The sequence below is a fragment of the Nymphalis io genome, chromosome 6 (assembly GCF_905147045.1).
Source record: "Nymphalis io chromosome 6, ilAglIoxx1.1, whole genome shotgun sequence".
In the NCBI taxonomy this organism is placed as follows: Eukaryota; Metazoa; Arthropoda; class Insecta; order Lepidoptera; family Nymphalidae; genus Nymphalis; species Nymphalis io.
In genome coordinates this window covers 4,804,470-4,827,435 of record NC_065893.1, presented here as the reverse complement: position 1 = coordinate 4,827,435, position 22,966 = coordinate 4,804,470, and the positions used below count along the sequence as shown (strand labels likewise).

Here is a 22,966-nt window from a genome sequence, read left to right as displayed (position 1 = left end):
ATACACCATTTTCAGTACAGCCTCAATAGAACATAGACGCAGGTTCGATCCTAGCCATTGGATTATTATCGTCGCCATTTCTAAAACAAGGTTAAAGTTAAGTATAGGAGAAATCACATAAATAGCTATATTAATATCATTATAGCTATTTTTGAATAATAATTTTTTTTTTCGTAAATTTAAATAGAAAAACGTAGAAATAATAAAATATTTAATAAATAATATTCAAAAATCACCGTTCATAGATTTATCATAGTATATTAAAAACAATCTAACGAATATGCACTCTAACATATTCACCATCCACAAGGTTTGTGCTATAACTATTTCGTTTACTTACCGTACCGTAGTTTTAATCGACATCCAATTGCATTAGTGATTCCAAGGTCAATCAATCTTTAATCTGTCTTATTAGTCTTTATTAACGGTCCTTATAGAGAATTTAGCTAATAGCCCTTTTAATCCAATTTAGGTATAACCGAAATCGTTCCCTAGGGCAAAACTACAAAATATACGTACTATGAGCCATGACAATACTTTTAAATTGAGTAGTACTCTTAAAACACGACAAGACTTCTTTGGAACTGCACGTCTTCGCAGGGGCAGTAACTTTGTGCCATGAGGAAAATAATATTTTATGTAGTATCTTTCATAATCATCATGTGCATAATATATAGTACAGTTCACAAAACCCAATTTCCGTCTCATCGAGGCACGTTCAGACAGATTCAGATGAAATCAAGTAGTTTTCGTATAAGACGACAGATAAACTCACTCACTAACCAAACAATTCGTGAAACTGATGTTCGTAACATTAACAGTGAAAATAAGTCGAAGATTCTTTCTAATTCCAATAACACTTTGGATAAGAAGTATGTACTAATTCAAAAGTTTAAAGAAATGTGGCCGGTGTCGCAATGGAACGCGATTGGATACTTTACGGAGGACTATTTGAACTTGATCAACGAACATTGGCTCCAGTTTCCACCACCTAGTGAGATTGTTCAGAAATCTATTGGTGCTATTTATATCATTTTTGCCACGGTCGGTTGCTGGGGGAACATAATCGTTATCTTCATGTACTTAAAGTAAGTATTTAATTATTCAAAATGCTTAATTTTTCTTCATTTTTTGAACTTGATATGTACTTATAACTTGATAAGTAATTAAAAAAGGTCTCATATACTTTTGAGCCGAGATGGCCCAGTGGTAAGAACGCGTGAATCCTAACCGATGATCGTGAGTTCAAGCCCGGGCAAGCACCACTGAATTTTCATGTGCTTAATTTGTGATTATTATTCATCTCGTGCTTGACGGTGAAGGAAAACATCGTGAGGAAACCTGCATGTGTTTAATTTCACTGAAATTCTGACACATGTGTATTCCACCAACACGCATTGGAGCAGCGTGGTGGAATAAGCTCCAAACCTTCTCCTCAAAAAGAGGAGAGGAGGCCTTTAGCCCAGCAGTGGGACATTCACAGGCTGTTTCGGTTACGGTCATATACTTTTGTAAAATTGAACAAAATTAGTGAATAGGGAGTTTCAATGGTTGGGAAGGCACTGACCCTTATGATACGATTATATAGTTCAGGAGTCGGGACTCTAACGAATTATGTAATAGTGAGCCTCAAAAATAAAGATTTCTTTCATAAATTTGGTTTGGCAAATGTATCAACGAATAGCTCAGCTCATTTCGATAAAGTGAGCATGCGTGGTATTCGTTATTAATAGTATAAAAGGCTATTTGTAAATTATGTTTATATTAATACTAATTATATTAGTTGGGACCGGTTATGTCCGTTACCATTTCTACATTCGAAAAAAGATTTATTATATTAAGCTTACAGATAGTGAAATTTTGTACGAGGCATAATTCATAAGCGTTAAATAATATACAAACATAAAATAAATTTCGTGTGACGTAAAAACTTACAGGAACTACTTTACCGGTTCGTTACTCGTAAGTCAATAACAATTAATTACAGCTGTGCAATAACGAGTCGTTAAAGATACAGTAAACAGACGTCAGCACTTCTACGATTTTAATATGTAGTTACTAAAACCAAATCTTACAAATCAAACTATATATATATATATAATTTTGTAAGTACAACAGATATTAAAACAACAAATTTATAGGGACACTCTCAAGATCAGTTCCATCATTCATCATCCGTTTTTTACAATCTTGAAAAATTGAGCTCAAGTCCCTTCGGGATTTTTTTAATAAAGGAACTATTTACGTCACAATATATTCTCAACTATGTATATTCATAATAATATTGATCATTTTTATAAAAAGAAAGATTGTTGTTCACGAGAAGTAAAAGTCAACTTAAAACATTGTATTTACAAATTCGGATATGATTTTAGAAAGTATGTATTCATGTTGTTCATGTCTGTTCATCTGTTCCCGCATAACTTCTGAACTACCTACTATGATTATTCGACAAATCACGTATCCTTAGAAGCGTCTTGATCATCCGTTCGTTATAGGCTATGTCACTCTAAATTCAACATGGTGCCCGCTAAAGTCTAGAGGACGTGTTGAGTATCAAATAAAATTGCTTAATCAGAATATTTCAAATATATATGTTACGTACAGTACAGAAAGTACGAGTAATTTATGTATTGTGGAAATTAATGAGGACATTATTATCCTCATGTTGAAATTTATGTTAATACTAACAGTACAGACAAATAATATAAGTGTTTTAATGTATTAATGAAATATATTAAAAAAATTCTAGTTTTCACTTCTATTGGCTGTCCCTATGCCTGTCTTTACTTTTAAATAACTTTTTCTATGATCTTAGAAAAATGTATAACATTTATTGGAATAAGAAATTGTAAAATAAAACATGAATGACATAATAGAAAATAAGTAGAACCTGTATTACTTGGTATTTGACAATAAACTTTAGATTTTATAAAATACAGTAAGTATATAGCGCATCACACATTCTCTAACAAAAATAATTAAAACTAATAATATTTTTCTAAAGTATTTACTTTAAAACTAAAATCATACTACGAAAAAAATCGAACTCAGAAAAATCCGTTCTTGTGTGGAAACTTTTTAAATGTAGAATCTATCAGTTGACAATTTACATACACATTTTAAAATGTGTATGTAAATTGTTATCCTCTGATAACCATTGTCGTACGCCTCCTTAAATAAAACATTGTTGTTTAGAAAACCAAATTCATGACTTGGTTTTCCACCCTTATTTGCTTTTCACATTTCTTATTTGCTTTATAAGCAACGGATCTAAATTATATAAACTTAACGTTTATTAAATGTACCGAACCATTTTAAAAATAAATAATATATCTTAACACATTGTAATTCGAGTAATTTTAGAAATATTATAAAAAGAACACATAAAGAAAGACACAGGGCGTGTTCTATAATGTCTTAGCCCTATAACACTATAGGGGTGAATAGATCGGTTGACGAATATTCATATCTCATTGATTAAAAAATAGCAGGGGAAATCCTTGTTTTATACGTGCGAAGTTGTGACAGGCAGCTAGTATTTAATAAAACTTAAGCAAATGCAAACTTATTAATATTTTATATATTTCATTGGCATACAAAATTATAAGCCATAAAAAATATTATAATCATACAAAATATAGAAAGATGTGAAATGATGACAAATTATATGACATCCATCCACCACCCAAAAATAGCGCATGGAGCGGGACTATTCGGGATGCAAAAGCCACCTCGAGATAACATTCCGCCGCGGAAAGCAAACGGGACGGTCGCGCTTCTTAAAAACTCCCTATTCTTTTCGCCGAATCATAAGTTTTAAGACAAAAATATAATGTCTCAGGCTATTAAAGTTATATTCATTATGTTTCTTGTGGAACTGGAGTGCTTAAATGTTGATCGCTCGATACAAATCAGTAATAATAATAATGCAATAATTATAAAATTTAACAAAAAACAACTAAAAGACAGTGTTATTAATTATTTCATTACTTTCAACTCTTTTAAATGTCATGGTGTGATTTTGTGGCGATGTTTCAATTTGAAAATGTGGAAAAAACGTAAGAGAATGAATGAAAAAAAAAATTTAACGCAGAAGTTGATCAGATCGAGGATAAAAAGGGTTGCAAATGAATATGGCATTGAACATGACTTCCACGACACTATTTCAGAAGAAGTTACAGCTGACCCGATTGAATCGATGCTGGTTCAAAGATTTAAGCGGAAGTGGCCATTACATTTATGGCGTCAGATCGGATTCACCGATGACTTCGTGAAATGCATCAATCCCCACTGGATGCAATTCTCACCACCTAACCCCTCGTTATACTACGGAATTGGTGGTATATATATTCTGATGGCAGTAACGGGTTCCCTTGGCAACTCGATCGTCATATTGATGTACTGTAGGTCAGTATTAGCATAATCAACATCCATTAAACAACGATTGTACTTAAAGCCAAATTTTAAGGAAAAGATGCTTTTTTAATATTTGCGAGATGGTAAACATACTATTTTTCTCATAATAGTTAATTATATTAAAATAGAATTTCAATTTATAAAAAAAAACCTATGCAAAATTACCAAAGGTAGTCCGATTTTACTTTTATTTTTAACTTGTAGAAATTTGCTAGTCACTTAGGAGTTGATTTGCGCAATTTACGCTGATTATTCGTAGTTTTGCTACAAAAATGTTATATTCTGCCAAGTTTTTTATAAGATTTGAAAACATTTAAACATACACAAATGTTAAGAAATCCCTAATTAATTTGCGCTAGAAATTTCAATATAAATGAATATTCGTTCGATGGATCATCAGCCTAGTATACGTATTAAATTATTGCCAATTTTTGTGTTAACAACAGTTAACAAAAATTTCACAACATTGTCTCAAATTTTGTTGACAAGTTAAAACAATTACAAAGACTAAGCTTGTTGACAACACAAAAGTTGTTGATTTTACTGTTAGAGTAAAAGAAGCAATTTAGATTGATTCCCTATGTGTAGTAGGTATATACTTGAGAAAATACCTGCAACTACTTTTAAAATAAAGCTCCGTTAAAAAAGAACCGCAAATCTTCGCGCAATTAACCTGTTTACCTATTTAAATGATTGTTAATTTAATTGTATAGGTTTACGGTAATTCTTATGGTATTTTTAAGTGTATAATAAGCACAAAAAATTATGAAAAATTTGATGAAATTTGGTATGCAGCATGCTTGAACAGCAAGGAAGTGGCAGCAGCATGGGCCATTTTTTTACCTAATACTCGCCGTCTTTCCTGCACTATCGAGCGAGAGAAACGAAACGCGGGCGAAAACTAGTTTTAAATAAAATATTAATTTGTTATTTTACAAATACTAGTTCTATTCTAGTTTTGTTTTTAAATTATATTATTTAATTCTAAAATTGATGAGGAATTTCAGACAAAAAAGGCGCATTTTTGGGCTTAATATAGCATGTCTGCACTGAACGTAGTACGTCCCGGCAACTGTACTATGTTCCGTCATATTAAACACATGACCTTTGTTAAGACTTAAGGTTTCTTTTACGTTTGAGATTAATCTAATTTCCTTACACTGTCTGAAGCAAAAATACCTGTTTATTGTATAGGAAATAAGATAAGACAAATTGAACTTCTTCGATTATAAAACACTGGGAAGGTATTTAAAATTATTTCGTGTCAATTGTATATATATTTATTTATTATATACTAGATAAAATCAATGATATTGTATTTTATATGCACTTTCATTTTTTGATAAGATGAGGGAAGTGCATTCAGAGGGCGCTCTCTATTTATTGCTGAGTATTACGCTACGCTCCCTTCTAGGAGTCCTCGAGAGCTATGTAGCGAATAGATTTTCAACGGGCTATTTATTACTCATTCATTATCCAATATAAGGGAAGTCCTCGCGTGCTTGTATCGATAAATATACCAACAAAAATGAACCTTAAATAGCACTGACGTCCTAAATGTGTACTTAAAAATTAAAGCATAATCCATATTACGCATAAATCTGTCACAAACAGCAATATTGCTTTAAATATCACTACAACACATATGAACGTAGTACGAGTATAAATAGTAATTCACGAGTATGATACCTTGAGTCAGGGAAGCGTGTAATAAAATAAACATATGTACAGAAAGATATCTTGCCTGTGGAAAAAACAGGATAGATAAAAATATATTTTAGCTGAAAGTTTTTAAAAGTTAACATTTAGCAAATTGTAGCTCAATAAAATGCCCTGAAGACTCATTTTGTTCTACCAATAATTGAGATAACTTCACTTTACAACGAAGAGTTAACAAAGAATTTTACTTTAACGGTATTTATGTGAAGTTATGAAACAAAAGTCAAATAATTAATTGAATATAAAGTTGCCAATGACTGAGTTTTTTTATAGAAACCCGTAATATTTATTTTGAATCGCTTTTTTAAAACACGAGCATGTAATTGTTATATTTGTTTTTTTTTTTTAAATTATAATGCGTGAAGAATAGCATTAAATGTTATAAATAATGATTTTACCAAAATTAAAATAATAATATAGCATTAGATTATGTCGATAAAATCGACAAAAAACTAAACAGTTACTCTTTTTCATAAATATAAATATATATAAATTCCGCCTGACAATCAATAAAACATCTCCACGTTTTTTTATCACCTATATGTATAATCTTGTGTTATAAATTAAAACACTTTTTATTAGAATGCTAAAAAAATACGTTATTTCGATAACAAATATAAAATACAACCATTATAAAATAATATCTTTTAAAAATACAGATTTGTATATAGCATATAGTTTTTTTCCGAAATTTACTTTATGAGTACACGCGTAGAATAAATTACTAATTTAGTCTCTTAATCAGTACTTTTACAGTAATAACTATGTTCAACTGAACCTTGGCTAATTTTTGTTGCTCATTACACTAATCAGAGTAGTTTATTACGAAGATTTTTAAGAACTGAGTAGACCCGTTTCGCTATTACATGAATATTAAGTCATTGAATAATTTAATTTAGGTCCTTTTATTATTCTATTACTAATAGTTTAAAAAATACAGGATAATATCTCATTGATAAAGAGCTATCTTTGAAAGAAAAGGATTTTTAATAAATGAAAATTACACAGAGATGTTTTCTCTCCATGTGGTGTTAAACTAATCCGGAAATCCGGAATCGTGCGAGTATTTCGCAAGTCTGCGATTTAGTTCCGAGATAATGGTCGTTCACTTAAACCATTAAATGAACTGCTAAAACCTTATAAGTGAACTATTTATATTCTATTTATAAAATTCTACGTATGAACTCAAATAGATTAATTTTTCAATTGCTAAAAATTATAATGATAGGCGTATTCCCAGAAACGTTCTAGACATTGTGATTGGAAGGCAGTAACGCATAGACTTTGACTTTTATTAATATTAAGATAAGGATTCATATTTACTTGTTACAAAAATTAGATATGTTCGTTACATTTTCGGTGTTTCTTTCAGCACGAAAAACAAAATGATTACATCACCTGAAATTACATATATTTCAGTGATATGACAAGTTTTTAAATCTGTTGTATACAAAAAATATATAATTATTTTAAATCTCTGAAACTACGTAAGTATGAAAATGTAAACAGTACGCAAAAGCGCTTTCAAAAGATGTCGCGTTATAATCTACATACATTTAAATATGCACATACGGTTAAAGCGTCATAGACTTAAACAGGAAATTTATAACATATTTACCGGTGGTAGAGCTTTGTGCAAGCTCGTCTGGGTAGGTACCACCCACTCGTCAGATATTCTACCGCAGAACAGCAGTACTTGGTATTGTTGTGTTTCAGTTTGAAGGGTGAGTGAGCCAGTGTAATTACAGGCACAAGGGACATAAAATCTTAGTTCCCAAGGTTGGTGGCGCATTGGCTATGTAAGCGATGGTTGACATTTCTTACAATGCCAATGTCTAAGGGCGTTTGGTGACCACTTACCATCAGGCGGCCCATATGCTCGTCCGCCTTCCTATTCTATAAAAAAAAAAGCTAGTATCTACTCCTTCTCCTTAGAGTACCTCTTCAACTAACAAAGGTTGGCAGTCATCTCAAGTTCGACGGCACTCACGATTCCCGACCATAGTCGGATCTTGCATAGCCAAGACTCTTTTCTACGACCAACACATCTTCTTTGGGCAACCTTTCACAACATAATGAGTTGTAAACGTTAATAACTCTCATGCCTAAGCACGTGTAGATATTCGAAGATACACATGCTTAGTACTAGATACTAATAACATAAATTACAGAACAACGAGTCAACGAGTTGTTTGCGTAACGCTAACTAAATCTAGAGAGCGACATGGGGTTTATTCCAGAAAATCTTAAGAGAAAAAAATCAATTCAGTAGAAAGGATTGCTATTAATTTATTATTAAATATGCTTCTTTTAAATTGTTATAATCGCCAGTAACTTAAAACTAATATTACAACGTTGCTAATTGCTACTACATTAAAAGAAAATTATATCGAGTGGTTTCGATTTACGTGGACGGCAATCCGACACGATCGGAAAGAATTCAGGCGCAGGACCAACGGCTTTACGTGCTATCCGAGGCACGGGAGTGTACATACTACCAACTTCCAGACTCCCAGAATTTTCAACTGAAAAACCCAATAACTTTTTATTGTCCTGACCTGGGATTTGGACCCAGGACCTCCGGGTCTACATCCGTCCGGCCTTACATCTTCTCGGCCACTAGACCAACGAGGCAGTCAACAACAACAACGAGGCAGAAATCAAAATACAAGTATCATTAAAACTCGACTTTTTTGAATTATTAACAATCGTCAATTAAGACGATATAATAACATTAGAGGCGTATATTAATATGATAAGTATATATCGACAATAAATAACAATAGTAAAGAATAACAACCTTGCTCTACAATAAAACTGATAAATGATCTAGTTGTTTTTCCTTCAAGCTCGAGTATACTTGTTTTAGTATACAGAGTTATATAGTAATGTCTAATAATTAAGCGATACAAACCTCTTAGAGCACCGTTCTTTATAATAACATATGTAATATCGCACTTTTATCCACATACATTTTAATATACAAATGAAACAGACACAAAGATTGACTTTATGATATACAGACACACGCACACGCGTTCTAGTTGTTTTTCTTATATTTCTGTTATGTCAACAAAATATTAGCAGTAAATTCTTTATTTTTTTTTTTCATAGATTTATGTTATCTCTATTTTGTATTGTCGTGAACTAATAAGATAGCAGTAATCGGACACTAATGGTTACAATATTGTTTTCCCGTTTCAATGCCTTAACCTTACCTAACAGCTTATTCTTTAATTAAATTATCCATTATTAACATATATAATAGTCAAAGTTGGATTGGAAATGAATCGGGAGCGTATCATAACCGTTATAATTGAATAGTTAACGGTTTAACCGACCTTAGTTTATTCGTTTATAATAATATTTTTATCATTAGCGGAACCCAAAGATATACTTATTACTTTCGAAGCAAAAATCATTAAAAAGTAATTTTTCACTGTTTCCTAAAATAAATACTTAAGAAAAAGAAAATATATTTAATGAGTAAAAGTATTAATAAGTCCCCGTCAATGTTACATTATAATTATCTTTACATTTTGAAATTAAAAAAATATTAACATAAAAAAGTTAAACTTTATCCATTTTTTCGTCCTTTACTCGCATTAAGAAGCACCTTACAGCGTGACTGCTAAAATTTTGAAAGATTTAAAAATTAAGACCCATGTTACAGATTACTTTACAATTTAATGTCGTAATTGTGGTAAAAGCCTTAATTTAACTACATAATTATGTACCTATGACGCTTCTATGATCTTTCAAATAATTTAAGTACGAATAATACACATTTGAAATTATGACATATTCTAATTATTATGACATATTTTGTAAAACTTATAATAAACTTTAAGTATTTTGAAAAACTAAGTTTATTATTAGTTTCTTATACATTAATATAAAAGTTGAATATAACAAAATGTAGATTTACTCCGAATCACATAATAATAAAGAAATAATGATAAAACTAACTTTTTTTCATAAGTACAGATTAAACACAGCACCATCATTTTGTTATGTTCGTTACATAAAATAATATAAAAGCTTGTCGAGAATACATACATCAAGGAATTCTAAGAATAGATTTATTTACTTTTTATAAAAATAAAATTAGGCAAGGAATTCTCGCGACAAGCTTTTTATATCATATAAAATTGTATAAAATATAACAAAATGAGGAGTTAAAAGGAGGAGTTACTTCGAAGTTTATTTTCTTTTTTTTAGTTTTAAAAAAGGAGTTTATTATAATTAAAGCATCATTGTTGCCCGGTCTCTTGCCAGTTAATTTACTACAATTTAGTTCAATAAGGATACCTTCTGGTGATTTGAACAGTACCGAAGACCTTAGAGCGTAAATAGATAACGGCATCTTCGACAGTAATACCTTGCATATTGTTCACCGTGCAAGACCAGCGTAACATAAATTGCAACATAATATAGTGCGGCAACTATTTTGCCGATAATTTCAGATACCTGGACGAAATAACGTAAACACTATATTAAAGTTTATAACGGGGCGTTGAGCAGTTTAAGGAAATTACGTTATCTCTGGCGCCTCTATTGGATTACAGAATTAGATTTAGCTGACTCTAGACATACAAAGTGAACATGTTCATTTTCGCTTATAATTTTTTGTATGATTTGTTTGTTTTTTTATGCTTTCACTGCATAAGGGCCAAGCCGCGGACGAAAACTAAAAGAAAATAAAAAAAACACGTTGTACATATATTGCACACATGCTACCGTGATGCTCTGACGGCCGCCTATGTGGGCCTCTTTAGAAAGGGCTTCCAGGGTACTGTGAACCCCCTAGTCCCGGCAGCGACTATTGCTGCGAGGCGAAAAGGTGCGCATAGCGCTTCTTTGTTCTCCGTGGTCTTCTTCAGTGGAGCAGCATCCTCTTCCCGCTCCCACTCCGCGGCCTCCTTCTGCGACATCACACTTTCACATAAAGAGACCATTTCCGACTAGCATTCCGCGTCCGAGCGTCGCGTTGATGATGTTCTGAAAGGAGAGGTCTCCGCCAACAACCACTGCCAGGGAATGCCTTTGGGGCCCCAACTGACCCCTCGGACTATTGTCGTCCCCAACAACAACAAATATTGAGAAATTTTATACCATCTCTAAAATAGAGCATGAAAATATGACAAGTCAAATTTTTAAACATCTTTAACATTAAATTGTATATTGAACAGGTTGGCACCTACTAAATACAAAATTATATAGCAAGGCATTTTGGACCTAATTAATATTTATTTAGAAATTTTATTGACGTAAAATACGGTAATTGACAATCAAAATACAAAATAATCATAATTTAACACCAAGCGTTCCCACTCGATAATATTTGCTAGTTGGTGTTCGGCCAGCCATTTCTTAGAGGAAAGTAATCATCAAACGCAATCTGACAGCGATCTGATGATTAATTTTTAGTATTTAACCTTTTTACTATTAATATTTTTTTAAATCTTAAAGGACAACATTCGATGCATAAAATATCTAAATAACCAATAATACGGTTATCATAAAAAATAACATATTTATGTATTAAAAACCATAACAATTTTACAAAGAGCAATGTCAGTAACAGCCAGTTTATGTCCCACTGCTGGACTAAGGCCTCCTCTCCCTTTTTGGGAAGAAGGTTTGGAGCTTATTCCACCACGCTGCTCCAATGTGGGTTGGTGGAATACACATGTGGCAGAATTTCGATGAAATTAGACACATGCAGGTTTCCTCACGATGTTTTCCTTCACCGAAAAGCACGAGATGAATTATTAACAGAAATTAAGCACATGAAAATTCAAAGGTGCTTGCCCAGGTTTGAACCCACGTTCATCGGTTAAGATTCACGCGTTCTTGCCACTGGGCCATCTCGACTTTTGCAATGTAGTAACCACAATTGTTTATGTAAGGTAAGCTATTATGTAATTTCCTTACTCCATGTGAAGAAAAGAAAAGATATTAATTAAGTAAAAACTATAGTCATTTTTTTAAATTTTTAAACATAATTTATTTACCTAATATAAAAAGACTTTTTGCGTCCGCAATATTATAACAAATACATGCAGTTATAAATGGTTAAATTTAAATTTAAACATCAATCGAACGAAATGTCTTATAATTCGCTTGACCTTATCTCATTTATTTCATGTCGACGCAATGTGTTTTACTTTTTCATTTATCTCTCTCTTCAGCTAATCTCAGTTATACCCTTCTAGCACAGATTCTCCATCACACAGTCTATATAACTTTTTTCGGTCTTTCCCTTGTCATCTTCATTCTTATAGCATGATTTATCCCATTGCATTTCACGTTACCGATGTAACGTGATAATTGTTTTTTTTTTATATTTTGTCTTTATTTTTTACGTCTGTTATTTCTATTATTACACAAGCACATATTTAATTCTTTTATTCTACGATGCAGAAGGGTAAAATTAAACTTATAAAAGTTGATAATTTTAAAATGATGTAGATTAACGATGGTGATATGAGTGACGAAACAAGTTTTCGAGTGATTTAGTCAAACTAAGCAAGAAGTTAATCGGTATATTCTAGTCAAAGCGTTTGTCTTTCAAACGCTTGCCTTTATAAATATGGATATTGTATAAGAAAGCATCAATAAGCAGGTCTTGACTAATTATATTTTATAATACTTAATTTTTATATTTTAATACGAATTTAATGAAAAATTCCGTCTTTTTAGATTAACAAATATGTAATAAAAATCATTCGCAATTCGAATCGACCTTCGCAAGGCATACAAAATGGGACAACAAGCAACTAAAAATCAATACAATTATGCAATAATTAATTTTTTTCTCAATATATTTTAGATAATATATTTACTCAAAGCAAGTTCAGTAATTCTTTCGTGGAACAACTTATACATTTTTACAATAGGAATCCCGAAAACGTTTAAAATCTTTGAAAAGTATGGTTTAAAAAGACCATTAAAGAATGTTTGTGTGCTTAAGGTTGTTAAAATTACGACTTCATAGACGACAGCAGTCTTTGTTAATGAAACAATCGCCTTCAGGCCGTTTCAATAAATAATTTATTAAAAATACTAAATAATTTATTGATAAAATATATTTAACATTTTTTAAAAGAATTCATTGCGATGAATTTCACTCCCGATTCTTATCAGGTACTAAGGAGTTTATTTCCGAAACGGTGTTTCGGAATTCTTGGCCAAAAATAAGAAAGTAATATTTCTATACTGAATGAAGTTTTTGAATTTTAATATAATATTTATTTTGAATTCTTTTTATGAAAGTGAATTGTGGTGTGGTGGTGTATAGACAAAAAAACATGTTGACATTGATTTGTCATGATACCATTGTTCGAGATCTCTAATCAATTTTATTAAAAAAATAAAAGGACTAATCACTCCACAGTCATTATTTATTATTCTGATTTGTGTATACTTATTGAAGTCATCAATGTCAATAAAACAATTGGATTGCTAAGTTTGCACTTGCTTTGTTTTATTTACATACTTGCTCGTGTTTATATTTCAATTTAATTTATAATAAAACTATTAGTTCTAATCTTTAATTTAATATTGTTTTCAGTAATCTGTAGAATACCGTTTAGCTGTCAACATTACAACGATGTTCAGATAGCTTAAGGTAGGTTAGTGATACCTAATTCATTTACAGCATTTGCTAGGAACTAGGCGTCTCCGAGCCCTACTATTGCTTTGGCCAAGTCCAGGATTATGTTGTCCAACATAACTTTCGTTTATCTAGTGTTGACGGGGGTGGAGCCATTTGTTGGTATTCTAAATTTTTTAGCAACGGTCCGACTTGTCTCGTATTCAACTATATAACCACAGGTTGCATCATATGCCTTCATGAAACAACCTATTACTGCTCGCAATCTACTATTTACATGATGTACACGGAAACTACAACTAAAATATATAATACATTTTATTAACAGATTTCTAAGATTAGCATTTAAACATTTGTACATTAATACGCGCAAACGCACAGATCTTCCAAAACACACAAATTTTGGTAGTAGGCTAAAGATGCTTAAGACATAATGTGAGTTTAATCAGGATCCCATCAAAATTTATTATCAGATATTGGCCACTTATCAATTAATCAATCGGTGCACTTTTCTATATTGTTACATATTGATAAGATACGTAATTTTTATAATACAAAAAAAGTCTAGGTTATATTATTACAATATTATAATTACTTATATTTTATTATATACTTGTAAAGAACACAAATAAAAAATAATGCATTATGTACCGCGGACATAAAATTATTTTCTGCTGGTTGCTTGAGATTTTATATCACTTTTGTGTATCGCATTCATACAAAGAACAATGGTTCCGTATCGATTTATTCCGTATGAGACAAATTTGAAGGTCCGTATACATTTGTGAGCTGAACTGTTGAAACGGTGCTTGTGATTGTAATGGAATATCATACAAAGGGATTGCGATTTCTCGTCGTTTATTTTTCATTCCAGATGAGAATTTTCAACTTGGATTGTATACACTTTTAATTCTTGTACTGTTTTTTTATTTATTAATTCAATAATATTATATTATGATCTTTTGAATCCAAAGCTACACCTTAGTTATAACAGTGAATAATATTTTAAATGAGTGAGATAATACATGTTTGCTTATTCACAGATTGTGTCAGAGTTTTGTAATACTCTAATACTGTGTCACAGATCTGTTTGTTGGTTGTAATGTAGCACATTATTTTATGTCTATACGCACACATACGTACTCTACGTACATATACACAACTGCTACTTAATTAAAATTCACACTGATAAAGAAATAGTAAATTATTTATGACACTCTTATGCTATTTTACTTTTGTTATACCTAAATATTTTTATTTGTTTCAATAAAAACCTTGACTACCACACTTTTTCGTTTATCAATTAATACAATAGCTCATGTTTGTCAAATCATAACTAAAATATAAAGATTTGAATGGATGATTATCATTTAAGATATACAATTTCAAACAACTTACTTAGTCTATAAAAGTAAAATTATAATTTTGCAGTCTATCGCTTTGTTTAGGTTTAGGCACAAAATCCTTAAACAAAAATGAAGAGCACGTTTTTATCAAGATATTTATATTTTCGTTAGAATAAAGTCGCTTAAATAATTGAATATAATATAACAGACTATTATATAGTTATGTGCACAAATGTAGCACACGTGCCATCCTATTTATTATCAATATACTCCACATATATTAAACTCCATGTCTCCCGGTGAAAAAACCTGAGTTAAATCAATAAAAATATTACCTACTGTACAAATAATATTTATTAAAAGACAAACATTTGAAACATGACACAAAATAAAAAATGCCACAAATGAAAAAATAAAACTACGAACACGGTTAGTTGAATTTGTAATTGTATAAAATATCATCGAACACTTAACATTCAAACAATGGATGTTATATAAGGCTTCGCTGATCAAAAAGAAATGTCTAATGTTTAAAGCAAGGGTACAAAATGTATAAAAATCGACAAAGAAATGTCGATGTTTTACATTGATATGAATATTACTTTTCAAGTATATTAAGTTATAATTAAAAATAGTTTCATGAGTTACTTCTTCATCAAACTTCAAAGATAAAAAGGTTTTTTTTATTAAATAGTATAGGTAGGTGGACGACCAAATGGGCTGCCTAATGATGAGTGGTCACCAACGCCCATGGACATTGGCATTGTAAGAAATGTTAACCATCGCTTACATCGCCATTGCGCCGATAACCTTATGAACTAAGATTCTATTTAAGTCCTTTGTGCCTGTAATTGCACTGGCTCTCATTTTTGTGTTCTTATTTGAATGGTGAGTACCATTCAAATGAGAACACAAAAATACCAATTACAGCTGTTTTACGGTAGAGTATCTGATAAGGGTGGTACCTGAGCAGACGAGCTTGCACAAAGCCCTACCACCAAAAAGTTATAATAGAAGCAAAGTGTACCATAATAAGAAATTTGTACACAAAGAACCATGTAAAACGCAAAATCTATCCTTTAATTATTATTTTTTTATATTTACCGGAAAGGCAAATGACTCTACTCCACCTGATGGTAAGTGGTAGTAGAGTCTAAACGTGACGACGGCCAGTACAGTCGAGAAGAATGTTTTGCACTAGCCGCCTGCCCCTTGTCGGCCCACAAGATGCTTTTCACGCCTCGTTTGAAGGAACCCAGGTTAAAAGAGGTACCGCTGGTATTTTGTGAGTATTCCGATGTTTGGGGCGCACTCGGTGCCTCGAACATCGGGGAGCCCCACATACCCCCCCCCCCCACACTGTTCCCGTGAAGGAAACGCGTAACGCACTTTTCTAGCGTGAAAAATAAAACAAAAAATAAAATGGGTTAAAAGAGGAGAGGAACATGTGAGCTGGTAACGAATTGAAAAAATTGAAAATTTTTGAAGTGCTGCAAAGGAGTTGCCAAATTTTTTTGTGACCGATGGAATCGATGTCACAGTTAAGCGGTGACATCGAGAACCAGCATTGTGAAGGAAGGGAGAGCAAAAGAGAATAACTCCACCGAGCACTCGCCGTGATACAGTCGATAGAAAGCGCTCAGCGCTAATATATCTCGATTTAATTGTAAAGGTTCGAGGGTGTTTGTGACCTTTACGTCGCCAATAATGCGAATCGCACGTCGCTGCAACCGATCCAACGCTTCCTGTAGGTACTTAGCGGAGCCTGTACCTGTTTTTTATACAACAGGCACAGCTGTTGTGGCGTGGAAACGCCACACCTTGTTCAGAACTGAGACTTCCGTGAGGCTGTTTTTATAACAATCTCGATGTAATCCCTTGGTCACACCGAACGTCAATCCCCAGCATGGCGATTTTCCTTTATATCTCCAGAGTAGTGTCACAGAAAAAAAACTGCCTCGTTGGTCTAGAGGTTTGATGTAAGGCCGCAAACCCGAAGGTCCTGGTTTCAATTCCCAGGTCGGGCCAATAAAAAGTTATTTTTCTGTCAGAAAATTCTCAGTAGAACTCTTTCCGGTGGTATCGGATTGCCGTCCCATCGAATTATGAGAGTTAGGGAATAGAGAGTGCACCTGTATTTGCGCACACACTTGTGCACTATAATATCTCCTGCGTAGTTCGTTAATCTCTCTTAAGATTGGCCACCGTGGCCGAAATGTCTAGAGGACATTATTATTATTAGTGTCATAGAGGGAAGGAAGAGGAGGAAAATGTTAGCTTTGTCGCTGTAAGAGCGCATACCTGCGTTTTCTTGCCTTTAAACTCAACAAGATTATCAGGGCCCCATTTGGCAATGAGAAGAGGCGCATTGGCGATGTAAGCGATGGTTAACATTTCTTACAATGCTAATGCCTATTGGTGACCACTTAGAATCAGGTGGCTCATATACTCGTCCGCATACTTATTCAATAAATAAAAAAACTCACTTTTGCATTTATAATATTACTTAGTATCACCTAGTGAATGTGCTTATTATGTTTTTAGTTCTAATATTGTAAACAAGTACTCTTTTTGTTGCAGGTGCCGGACACTACGCACTCCGGGGAATATCTTGGTGGCTAATCTCGCTCTAAGCGACCTTATGATGTTGGCCAAAACACCAATTTTCATTTTTAACTCATTTTACCTCGGCCCAGCTTTAGGCAAGTCTGGTAAGTTGTATATAGTGTAATATGTAATCATGTAAAGCATTAGAGACGTAACATTAAATATTTTACTAATGGTAACGCGATTATCATTGGGTCTTCTTGTTTGCTGTTAAAACGTTAAAATCTAGCTTTATCACTATAATTAATTTTGTGATACATTTTTTTTGTTATATTTTAATGTAATAATAAAATTATATGTATATATTTTTTTAGCTTGCGTGGTTTATGGTTTTATCGGCGGATTAAGCGGTACCACATCGATCGCTACGCTCACTGCCATTGCCTTGGATCGTTACTGGGCAGTGGTATATCCGCTAGAGCCTCTCCGAGCGCTCACAGCTATCCGCGCTCGCTTGCTCGCCGTCGGTGCCTGGCTCTACGCTGGATTTTTTGCTATGATACCAGCTTTAGACATCGGATATGGCCACTATGTTCCCGAAGGCTTCCTAACGAGCTGCAGCTTTGACTACCTGACTGACGAAATCCCACCTCGCTATTTTATATTCGCATTCTTTTGCGCCGGGTGGTTGGTACCACTTTGTATTATTTCATTCTGCTATACGCGTATTCTAAGTATTGTTGTTGGAAAAAGAAATATGAATTCGAAGAATCCGGAGCAGCGTCTTTCCTCTAGACACGTCAAAGAACAAACAAAACGCAAAGCGGAACTAAAATTAGCAGTCCTTGTTATTGTAGTCATTGCTTTATTCTTTGTGTCTTGGACTCCGTATGCTATCGTTTCATTGTTGGGAATTTTCGGTAAAAGAGATGTTATAACTCCAATAACTTCCATGATTCCTGCTTTATTTTGTAAGACTGCTGCTTGTATTAATCCCTTTATTTATATAATAACACACCCCAAATTTAAAAAAGAACTCCAGAAATTATTGTTTAAAGACAAATCTCGCCGTATGACGGGTACGTTCAAAACTGCCGCTTACACAGAAACAAGTAAATTTCATAGACAGAGTAAAAATCTAAGCGAGACAGATGTGGAAATTATAGAAATGAAAGATATTCCCTACAATGACCCCACTTTAAAAGATATTCCAAATATTGAAACTATATCGTCGAGGATATCAGAAAGAGAAGGTTCGCAGAAGTCTCAAAGAAGCGTAAGCATGAAAAGCTACGAAGAGAGTGTCGTTACACCGCCGACGTGGTATTCGAAACCAGAATTTTCTAAAAAGAAAAGTTTCCATCGTCGTTTGACAAACACATCTTTTGATCTATGAAATGAGTTTAAAATATACTTATAACGATATTATTATTAATAAATGGTAATTTATAAGTAAGTAGTGAAAAGAAATATATTGTACTAATTACATAATCACTATTTTAATAACAGTATTATAAAACATTGATTCTTTATAATCAGTATTTGTGTATATGTAGATTGTAGGTACTATACCTACTTAATTTAGTTGTTAATTACAAATATATTTATTTATTATTTCAGTAATCATATTACACAAAAATGCATTTTATATGTCTGGAGGCATAAAATACAATGACGAAAATATATTTTTGGTATATTTATTCCATAACCTTGGCATTTAAAACTCGTGGTCAAATATGCTCCTGTCCTCCCTTATTTATAACGTGTAATGCTAGTTTCTGTTTACTAAGTTATAACTTTCGTTAGTCACAAGAGGCCCGAATTTATTTTAATTTTTTTATCAAGCTTACAAAATTTTCACTGAACACCTTACTTTTTTAATACCTTTATATATAATAATATATATGTAAACAAAAACATTTTCCATGAATATTAAACATTTCTATTATCACTGTAACTTTATACTTTTTACTTCAAACGAACATGTAATAAATGCATGTGACACGATTCTCACTCTCTAATCTCTACCAAAAGGAAAGAAAGGACCAATTTCTTTACTGTGCTTTATTGATTTATAGCAATATCTAACCTTAGATACCTACGCAAGTACAAAGTGCATACAATATAAAAACCCACTTCAATAATTAATTATTTATAAATATAAAGGGTAGACCTAGTCATTCTATCATCTTATTTATTATATATGACAATAGAAAACTATCAATAATTTATCTGTATTATATACTCCGGAAAATGGCTTTTTTTTCTTTTTGGCAATTTCTAGTTCATTTGTATAGTGAAGTAAAATTACTAGTTACTTTTAGTTAAAAAAAACAGAAAAACATTAATATTCTAGAGATATAGATGATTAACAATTTATTATAAATATCGATTTCGAGGTTACTAATTATAAAACAATAAAAAAATTATATTGTTATTTTTAATTATTGCATTATTTATCATCGTCTATTCATTCATTCATTCGCTCTATTACAGACGACTTTGAATCTACACTGAAGTGAATTATGATTTGATATGATGAATCTATAGTAAAATATCTTTTTATTTCTTTTTCCAGTCATGGAATGAATAAAGTTATTTAAAAAACGACAAATGATTTGTAAATTTCATTTTATGTTTAAATAATTACGTAGCGTTAAAAGCACTTTGCCATTAAATATGCAAATTAAAACAAAATCTTCATTTTGGATTCTGGTTAGATTTACAAAATGTATTGGGGAATAAAGGTAATTTTTAATTGTTTCGCAATATAACATACATGAATAGAATTCGTGAAATAGCATTATAGTTATCCATTATTCGAACTTTTAGCCTAATATAAAGCATATTCTAATCAATCTACTTATACCATTTATATTTTCACTTAAACTCTACTCTCTCCCACTTCCACAGACGTCAGCTCGCTGCGAAAATGACTTCCAAATGGATGACTAGATGTTTTTATTTGCTTTCCATACCAACATAAGTACTTCTTACCAATTGTACTACTTGTTTAAATGCACACTTTTTAAAAGCAATGCACGTCTCGATTTTAATTTCAATAAGCAAATTATTACATTAAAACACATTTTTTTATTAAATTTCTATAAAAAAAGTAATTACACTAATGTTATGTATTCTTATATAGCAACACCGTTTAAATTATTTTGCCGGAGCCCGGATCCGCTATCAAGTTTTTATTGTCAACCTGAAAGGTCATTTGTCAATCAGCTGATTTATTTTGAGCTATAACAATAACAGTATATAGTGCAAAATAAAAGAAAATTAAATCGCTACGTTACGTTTTATATAAAGTATAATATGTGGCTTAAAGCGTAGTATCAAAAGTCATAACAAAAGAAAAAACATTTTATACATAGTCTGTAAGGTTATAATGACTGCAAAAATTCATAATCGCCTACAGTTTTTACCAAAACTTTTTATAAAAGAAAAGTATTATTATTTTCATAAAATTCACTCTAGGACATATTATAACGTCCTTTTCTTCGGTTCTGACCTAATATCACTTAAAAGCTTACAAAAAGTTAACCAATTTAAGTATGTGTTTCTACATGTTTCAATATTTATTATTTATTTTGGATTTTAAAATCAAGTTTATTGTTAACATAGAAAAAGTGAGAACCTCATCAAGCAGTTGGATCTGGTTACTGCAAACAGCAGTAAAAGTAAAACAATCATTGAAAAATATGCACACACAGAAAATATACAATTATTGCAATGGCCCAATTTGAACATTATAAATAATGAATACGACATAGGAATTATTGTAGCATTTGGCCATTTAATAAAAGATGATGTTCTTAACAAATTTCCTCTGTAAGTTTTTTAACTAGTCCCTGCTATTAAATATGTTTATCAGGTGAGTTCAAATATTCATTTAATTATAGAGGCATGGTCAATGTCCACCCGAGTCTACTACCTCGATGGCGCGGAGCAGCTCCTATCATTCATACACTGCTACACGGAGATGAAATCGCTGGTGTCTCTCTTATGAAAATTAAACCCAATATATTTGATGTTGGTAAGTTCTTATAAATTAGATATGTTTATAAGTTGATAGTTTTTAATAAAATATCTTTAAAAAGTATAATATTTTAATTTTCTAATTAAGACATACTTGACTACACTTCACATTAACTTAACAGTCTGTGAATGTGCCACTGCTGGGCTAAGGGCCTCCTCTCCTCTTTTTGAGGAGAAGGTTTGGAGCTTATTCCACCACGCTGCTCCAATGCAGGTTGGTGGAATACACATGTGGCAGAATTTCAGTGAAATTAGACACATGCAGGTTTCCTCACGATGTTTTCCTTCACCGTAAAACACGAGATGAATTATAAGCACATGAAAATTCAGTGGTGCTTGCCCAGGTTTGAACCCACAATCATCGGTTAAGATTCACGCATTCTTACCACTGGGCCATTTTGGCTTTGTACACTTTACTTTATGATTTTGAATTCTGTTATTATATTACAACCTAAAATAATTTATATATATCTCGTTTATATGTTATTTTCAGGTGAGATAATAAGTCAGCAAAAAGTATCAATTTCCAAAGACATCAAACTACCAGAGCTTACTGACCAGTTGTCAGATATTGGTGCCAATATGCTTGTGGAGTGTTTGAGAACCTTACCCGAATGTCTTACAAAAGCAAAACCTCAAAATAATGAGGGTGTTACATATGGTATGTACTCATAACTAATTACTTTACTGTTATTTCCTAGTTGTAATAAGAAATAATTGAAAAAATCTTATGTTTCAGCAAAGAAAATACACAAAGGGATAAGTGAGGTCCGATGGTCTGACATGAGTTCTAGAGAGGTTTATAATTTATACCGTGCTATATATGGATTATATCCACTAAGCACAAAATTCAGAGACAAACAAATAAAACTTTTTCATGCATTTTTGATTGACAAAGATCCTGAATACACAAACAAATCTGTTGGATCTCTAGAATACTGTGAGAATACCAAAGCCATTAGAATATTATGTAAAGACAAAAGATTCATATATTTTAAAACGCTTAGAATATTAGGGAAAAGAGAAATATCAGCTTTAGATTTTTATAATGGCTATATTAAAAATGTTGCCTTAGATATAAGAAAAATTGTGATATGTTAAAATGTTATAATGAAATACATTGTAAAAAAATAAATCTTTTATTATTTTTACAGAACTATTTTAATCTTTATATAACTATAAAAATTAAAATAGATATATAGACATTTATTCATTAAAAATATTTGTATCAGGTACAACTAATATTTAGTGTATTTTTTTCTATCTCTTAAAT

General features: G+C 31.8%; 2 protein-coding genes across 2 annotated transcripts; both read left to right on the top strand.

The window, feature by feature from the left end:
* Nucleotides 1-732: 732 nt before the first annotated feature.
* On the top strand, nt 733-19,045 carry LOC126769210 (opsin, ultraviolet-sensitive-like). Its single transcript, XM_050487849.1, has 3 exons — nt 733-1,088; nt 17,683-17,813; nt 18,024-19,045. The coding sequence occupies exons 1-3, from the start codon at nt 733-735 to the stop codon at nt 19,043-19,045; spliced, it is 1,509 nt and encodes a 502-aa protein (XP_050343806.1).
* A 1,825-nt stretch (nt 19,046-20,870) lies between these two features.
* LOC126769288 (methionyl-tRNA formyltransferase, mitochondrial) lies at nt 20,871-22,966 on the top strand. Its single transcript, XM_050487975.1, has 5 exons — nt 20,871-21,207; nt 21,280-21,486; nt 21,558-21,691; nt 22,187-22,354; nt 22,433-22,966. The coding sequence occupies exons 1-5, from the start codon at nt 21,044-21,046 to the stop codon at nt 22,792-22,794; spliced, it is 1,035 nt and encodes a 344-aa protein (XP_050343932.1). The 5' UTR covers nt 20,871-21,043; the 3' UTR covers nt 22,795-22,966.

Excerpts from the sequence above, each read along its gene's own strand:
- LOC126769210 (XM_050487849.1), top strand. The coding sequence starts at position 733 with ATGAAATCAAGTAGTTTTCGTATAAGACGACAGATAAACTCACTCACT. Across the intron at positions 1,089-17,682 it reads GTTATCTTCATGTACTTAAA|GTGCCGGACACTACGCACTC; the intron begins GTAAGTATTTAA and ends TTTTTGTTGCAG. Across the intron at positions 17,814-18,023 it reads CCCAGCTTTAGGCAAGTCTG|CTTGCGTGGTTTATGGTTTT; the intron begins GTAAGTTGTATA and ends ATATTTTTTTAG.
- LOC126769288 (XM_050487975.1), top strand. The coding sequence starts at position 21,044 with ATGACTGCAAAAATTCATAATCGCCTACAGTTTTTACCAAAACTTTTT. Across the intron at positions 21,208-21,279 it reads CAAAAAGTTAACCAATTTAA|AAAAAGTGAGAACCTCATCA; the intron begins GTATGTGTTTCT and ends TTGTTAACATAG. Across the intron at positions 22,355-22,432 it reads TAATGAGGGTGTTACATATG|CAAAGAAAATACACAAAGGG; the intron begins GTATGTACTCAT and ends CTTATGTTTCAG.